At 41.9% G+C, this 7,185-nt stretch overlaps 1 protein-coding gene across 1 annotated transcript in view; it reads left to right on the top strand.

Annotated features, from left to right (window-relative positions):
• Nucleotides 1-3,523: 3,523 nt before the first annotated feature.
• The window catches only part of ANO5 (anoctamin 5), a 59,626-nt gene continuing 55,964 nt past the window's right edge, over nt 3,524-7,185 (top strand). Inside the window, exon 1 of the mRNA XM_029963795.1 lies at nt 3,524-3,594. Within this exon, the coding sequence (XP_029819655.1) occupies nt 3,524-3,594 (71 nt within the window). The remainder of the gene's footprint in view (nt 3,595-7,185) is intronic.

The following is a 7,185-nucleotide window of genomic DNA, read 5'->3' as shown; positions in this document are numbered from 1 at the left end:
CAGAATGACTTACCTGAAGATTCAACCCAAAGGGAACCATCCAAGACTATATATTGTATGTTCATTAGAAGGATAAGTAATGAATTCAACAATCAGGAAAAGTCTTCAACAGTAATATTAATTAATATTAACTTAATACAGTAAGACTTGAGGATTTCAGAAAGTATCCAATCAGTAACTAACATGGCATTTTTTGCCTCTTTTCACATTTGAACTGGTGTGACACAGTAGAACTTTTAAAATGAGATAAGCAAAAAATGACAAATGATACTCTTCCTCATATATAATGCACTTGAATTGATATCCAAGAGGGAATAGTTAGAAGGCACAACTAGTTTGTCTTCTGCTAAACAATAGAATTTATAATTCATAAGAAGAAATATATTATAGACAGTGTCAATGGTCTCAGGGAAAGAGATTAGACTTTTATTAGAGATTGCATAGCTCCTCTTATGTACTCGGCCAATTGACAGGAAAGGAGAACTAACATGCTGAAAGGTACCCACTAAAAATGGCAGATTGGCTCCACAGAAATTACAGAAGTATGTTCTGGCCTATCTGTATTACACTTCAGCCTTCCTACCTGAAGCCAGAGGTAAACAGGAAAAAAAGAAATGTTATTGTTGGTACTAGTAGGCCTCTTTGAAAGCAGATGAATCATCTTTCATTTTGAGGGCTTTTAGGTATTCCCTTGAAATTTTAAATATACTTCCCAGCCACCGAATGTTTTAATTTGTTATTACATTTTTCTTATTTATTGCTTCTATTCTTTTTCACTCTGTTCCTCACAGGCTCTGCTTTTTCCTCTACAGAGTGTGTACATAAATTATTAGATTGTATTGATTTCATCCTACTATTCATACTTCTAATCTTAAAGTACTTATTTTTAGATAATTTTTTTTTTAAAATTTGTCATCTTACTTTTTGCTCAGTCCTTACAACTCTGCTCTATGTGGCTGAGGGTTCCTGTGTGTTTTTGTGGCTCCTGCTGCTCCTGGATGCCTCTCATGTTCATGGAGCTCACACCACTCATCTGTATGCCCAGGCTGAGCTGTGTATGGGATGGACAGGCCAGCGGGGGCAGCCCTGACAACTCTGCACAAGGGCTCCCCTGGGTGGGGAGATAAGTGCTACATTACCCAACAGGAGCTGGGATAGGGATCAAATAGGGCTAGAGACTGAGGAATGGCTGGAAACCCGTACAGTCACTGTATCTCCCACAGTTGCAGGGTAAAGCTGTGAAAATGAGAAGGAAACTGCAGCAACCACCCATCTTATCAGCTCTATTAGAATTAAAAAGAGTGTACTGAGCAGTACTGGATCAAGGCTGATGTCATCCACTGTTTAGTTTACCTCTCCAGCTGCCTTCCAGCCTTACAACATCCACTGGGGGACAGGCCAGCACAGGCATCCACATCTCCAGACAACAGCCCCTTGAAGCACACAGCTGTGTTGTGAGATGGTATCAGCCAGTGCAGAGCCCCAGGAATCTGGGAAAACCTGTGTGTGCTTGGGCAGGGTTGGTTATTGCAGAAACACCTGAGTCAGCTTCCTTTCTCCCTATGGCTGTCCCACAGCCTTCCCTGAGGCAGACAGCCCTACACACCTTCATCTTGCCTGCTCCTTGCTTTTCTCCTTCTCTCAGATCTCCATAGAAAACTGCATATTGTTGATTTTCCTGGGCCATCTATCTTCACTCATGTTTGCTTGGGAGTGTTAGCTGCAGCCCTATGCCTAGACCACTCTGTAAGATAGAGCTTCCTCTCTCTGCTTTTGAATGGGACAAGGAGAATGAGACTGCTGGCAAAGAAGGGCAAAACTGGAAGCTGCACGAGGTTGTGAAGGATGAAAACCTTCAGCCAAGGCATTGGAGCTAAACCACAGAGCCTGCTTAAGAAGATGAGCTGAAAAGAGATGATGTAGTTTGATAATGATATCAAAGAAGCCAATAGGGAAAAGATACTTTCTTCATTTAAGTTTTTTACTGGAGTGCTATATATGTGCACAGCAATGAATGAAAGCTTTGAAAACTGAGTGTAGGTCTACCAAATATACAGAAGCTAACAATCATTTGTAACAGGAATTGTGAAACATTTTCTTAAAGCTTACATTATAACTGCTGTTGTAACTGTTGTCTCTTCATGGAGAATGTTATAAGCAGCAGAGAAGAACAGGGTCATTCAATACTGCCCATATGATTAGACAATCACTTGTACCTTTATTTCTATTACTGTCACCATCTGCCAGCAACACGAGTTATACTTGAATATCTTGCAAAAAATAACTACTAATACACATATTGAGGGGCTTACCTTTGAGGGGTTCAGACTTTTTGACAAAACTGCTGATCTCTTGATATAATTTTTATACACTTGGTAGTAAAATACATAATCAAGGACAGTTTAAAACATGCATATACAAGAGATGTGCAAGTCATTAAAAGCTGTGTACAAAAACTTGTGATTAACACAAATTTACTTGTGATGACACAATCTTTGTAGGTATCTCATGCAACCGCATATTTTTTTTTGTTCTCTTGTTGGAATCTTTAACATTCAGTTCTGCTTTACTGTCTAAGCTAATTAATGCACACTAAACTGAACTGATTTTGTTAATATTTTAGCTAGAGATATTGAGCTCCCCACATCATTTCAGTGCTCTGGCTTTCACACTTCAGCCTCATTCACTCACTCTACAATCCTCCGTGTTAAAAAATAATATAATCTGACTTTATTTTATCTATTTATCACACTGGGATAATCAAGAGATAACAAGTGAAAACCGAAATGAAGCATGAGGTGTCAGCACACCTAACGTCACAGCAGAAAAGACTGTCACCACCGGAGGGCACTAAACCCTGAGAAACTAAATTGGCTATAAAAGGACACACAAGAAAATGGATGATTTCACTGGAAGCACACAGGAATTTGCTAAGATGATGCAACTTCTTATCTTAACATTGTCAGTTAAGTGCCAGACTGATAAGAGCGGCTTTATCCCAACCCTACACTATTCAGTAAACTGTTCTGTGAGTGTACCCACCAGTGCACGACCCATCACAATTAAACACTGAACTTCTCTCATGATGTTTAGGAGCAGTTTAGCAAGATCAACGGAACTATATCAGACATTGTCAGTGAACAGATTCTGCTCATATTCAACGATCCTTAAGAGTCTCTCTACCAGCAGGAAATACATTAATTCGTTCTATTTCCCAGAAGACATCAAAATAACTTTTCCTTGTGGTCTTTTTTTTTTTTTTGGTGGTTTCTTTGAATTATAATGTTTAAGAAGGCTTTGATGGCAGCCGTAAACCGGGCAATCCAGTTGTGGGAGTGCTAGCTGCGGGATTACAGCACTAAAACGTCTGTTGGTGCCTGAAAGGGGATACAGAGGCTGCCGTTAGGATTCCCTCGATCTCCAGCAGCTCTCTCCGAGCCGCTGCTGCTCGGGCCGGGCTCCCGGAGCTCGGTCCTTCCCCGCGGTCAGACCGAAGCGGCTCGGCTGGGCCGGGACCGCGCCCATGCGGTTTCCTTGCCCCGGGGAGAGCGCACGCCGGGCACTTGGTGTTAGTTCTGCTGTTGTCAACGTGCAGTAACTCCGGCCAAGAAAAACGTAGATTATAGTCTGTAAAGTCATCTGTTTGTTTAGACGCCACAGGTGTTACAGCCGCCTGCGGTGCTTTCCGCAAACAGCTGACTGGAAAGTGATGAAGGAGGAAAAAAATGCAGTGAGTAACGATGAACTTTTGCATACTTTGCAAAACTTTTTACTTCCTTTGAGAAGGGCTGGCACTGTGCCGCCTTGCAGCACATCTCTTTAGGGCACTCTCTTTCCATTTCCTGGCGGTTTTAGGGCTGTGCGGTAGCAGGCACAAATAATCAGCTGTCTCCATACACAAATTCACTGCCCACTCCCATCAGCAAGCCTTGCTGTATTTCTTCGCTCCTGATCCCGCTCTTCAAGCAGCTGGGTTTCCCTTCGGAACTGCGTGTAGAGGGAGGAGTCAGATCTCAGCCTCTGGAATATGTGCGGAAAGAGTTTATGGAGCACAGACTGAAACTCAGACGAGCTGCGATCTCCCCTGGGCTTTCTCTTTCGACAGTGGCTATTACATTCTTTTCTTTACAGTGGCAGGAGAGCACACAGTACACCATCCATCCCTGTCTCCTGCCTCGTTTATCACTCCTCCCCTCTCCTAACCCAGCACAGCCTGCTGTGGCAGCCTGATGTGGGCAGAGGCTGACCCCCCTTCACTCACAGTAGCTGTCCTGTGATCTCCCACATCTCAGACGTGTTGAAACTTTAACAGATGTTTTTTTCCTGGGATACAGAAACTATGCTCTGGTGCATTAAAAATAATAAAAAAAAAGCTTGTGATAACTGGATGGTACTTCTGGGTACCATAATGCTGGATTTGGGTACCTAACTTCCATCTAAGTCCCACTTTACCTTTCTCAGGCTGTTTGGTATCAGGCCCTACCAGTGTCTAAACAATTAACCTCTTTCCAAATTACACTATTACTTATAAAGGGCTAATTGAAAGACAGGGAAATACATTAGCTCTTTGACCAAAAAGCTTCAACAGCCTTTAAATCAGTTGACAAAAGCACACTCCTGAAAATATGGGAGGCAACAACATTAATTTCTGGGGCACATCCCACACATGCTGAAATCTCAGCAAATATCCATGGGGTAGTTGAGCCATCAGAGGAGCAGAAGGAGGCTGAGGAGGCTGGGAAGGAAAGGCTTCCCTTTCACTCCTGTCTCTATTTCAAACTTGTGTTTCATTATTTCTGACTTGTGTTCACAGTCTGATTTGAAAACTTACTAAAACCCTGGAGATATATATATATATATATATTTTAATATATCTATATTAAAAAAAACCCTTTTTAAACAAGAGAAGTGTACACAATACACTTCAATAGCAGAAACCTGGTGCACCTTCTGAGACTGTGATGTGGATATATGACATGCACAGCAGAAGGAATTCTGAAAGGATATGTTATTTGAACAACTTGGGTAGGTCCCCAGGTGGTAAATGAAAAAGCTGTATATGTTAGCTTCTCTCCCAGAGGACTGATAAGAGAATGAATTTTTTTTCAGAGCATCTAACTGATAGATACAAAAGACTCCCATTTTCCACATGATTTAAGACTCGAGGTTATCTTTTTAGAGGTGCTTTAATGCCAAAAGGTTTAGACAGTCTTTTAAGTTGACTTTTGAAATTTGGGATCTCAGGTTGTAAGTTAGGAGTTCTTTTGAACAGCTTTGGGGTACCTACCTGAGACAACAATAGGCATAGAGATATCTTTGAAATCTTCTCCTTCAATCCCACTAATTTTGTGTTTAAATAGCAATTCGGTTTTTTTAAAATATGAAGGCCTGTAAATCAGTTCCATGCTTTGGAAAAGGCCCATCAATGGACAGGAAGACTTTATAAGGGTTACAAACTACCCACTCTCCTTTAGTACACACAAAGGATTATGCTTTGCTGCTGAATATACGTTTATTCATGAATATGTACATTTATTCACTGCTACCAATTTTTGGTGGTGCTTGCTGCCTTTACCCACAGTCTTCTAGGTATTTTTACTATTTTTTGGTTTATGTTTACACTGTATTAGAAACAGTGTTAGAACTCCAGACCACTAAATACAGAAATACTATAGTTACTTTATTAATATTTCAGGAATAAAACGGTCCTGCCGTTGTGTGGTCCCCAATCTCCTCCTTTATTTTGGCAGTACCTGTTGTTTGCAGTGATTCATGAAACTGAAAGCCCAGGAATAATAAAAAAAAGAAACTAAAAAAGGTCAGTCAGCTTAACAGGTTGACATAAGTCATGCATCACCTTATGATTGATCAACCATGACACTGGAAAGTGGGAGGGAAAAAGGTGTGTGCCCTTTGAAAGAAGTGTGGTCCTAGATCACTTGGGCAAACTGTGAAGCCACCGAGTCAGACAATGGCTGCTTAAACTCTGAATGCATAGGAAAATTCAGTGCTGGGTATTGCACGGAGCTCCTGTGCTCCTCCACAGATCATTCTGGGAGAGCATCGTCCCAACCCTACCACAGGCCACTGTGTAATTTGCACAAAGTCGACATACCATCAGCCTGTGCAATTACAGAGGTCTGTAAAATCTTCTTTGGCATTCTGGCTGAGGTACTTACACAGTTTTAGGTATTGTTGGGTTTGCTGCTGGGTGGAGCTGGGCAGAGGGAGCGTGTAATTAGGAGGCAAAACTGAGCAAAGACCTCTCTGGTTCTTGCTGTTTCTGGCTCTTGTTGAATAGCAAATCTAATTGCATTGCAACTCTAATTGCATATTCCGTGGGCATAAAAGCATTTATCCAAGATATCTAGTGCTATGAGGAAATTAAAGGCTTAGAAAGTGCAGCTTTTAAACTGAACGTTGTGACCTGGTGCACTGTATGCAGTCACAAGCTGTTTGAAGGCATGCTTTGGTACATCAAGCCCTTCCTCTTTGTTCCCACCATCCTGCATCATGATATTAAACCCAAACTAAATATTTTAGGCTTTGGAAAGCAACCAGACACATTTTTAGGTCTTGCTCTCGACTAAAAATACACTTCTTGAAGCAGTAATGCTCCACAAATAAAAAGGCCTAGTATGAAAACATGCCCAAACTCAACTGATTGACTTGAGTAACTTTTTATTAAGAATTCCTGTAATGAAGCTGCTGTTGTGTTACAGTTGCCCCAGCAACAAAACTCCCCACCAGTTTGGTGCACGAAATGGTTAACTCAGGTAATAAAAGATGAATGTACAAAAAAGTTAATCTGAAAGGCCTGAGATTATATTAGTATACAAAACCATATACTAAATACATGTACTGAACATAGAGAGTGTTGGGAACTGCCTCTGATGATTGAAGGAAGCAATGAGGAGCCAGGGCTGTTTAGCAATGATTTAGATGAGGGATTGAGTCCACCGTCAGCAAATTTTCAGATGACACCAAGTTGGGGGGGAGTGTGGATCAGCTGGAAGGCAGGAGGGCTCTGCAGAGGGACCTGGACAGGCTGGAAAGTTGGGCTGATTCCAAGGGGATGAGGTTCAACCAGGCCAAGGGCCGGGTCCTCCACTTTGGCCACAACAATCCCAGGCAGGGCTACAGGCTGGGGACAGAGTGGCTGGAGAGCAGCCAGGCAGGAAGGGA

Source organism: Manacus vitellinus, unplaced genomic scaffold (genome assembly GCF_001715985.3).
Source record: "Manacus vitellinus isolate BGI_N305 unplaced genomic scaffold, ASM171598v3 scaffold_63_pilon, whole genome shotgun sequence".
NCBI lineage: Eukaryota > Metazoa > Chordata > Aves > Passeriformes > Pipridae > Manacus > Manacus vitellinus.
The sequence above is the reverse complement of the archived record's forward strand: the minus strand, read 5'-3'. Positions and strand labels throughout refer to the sequence as shown.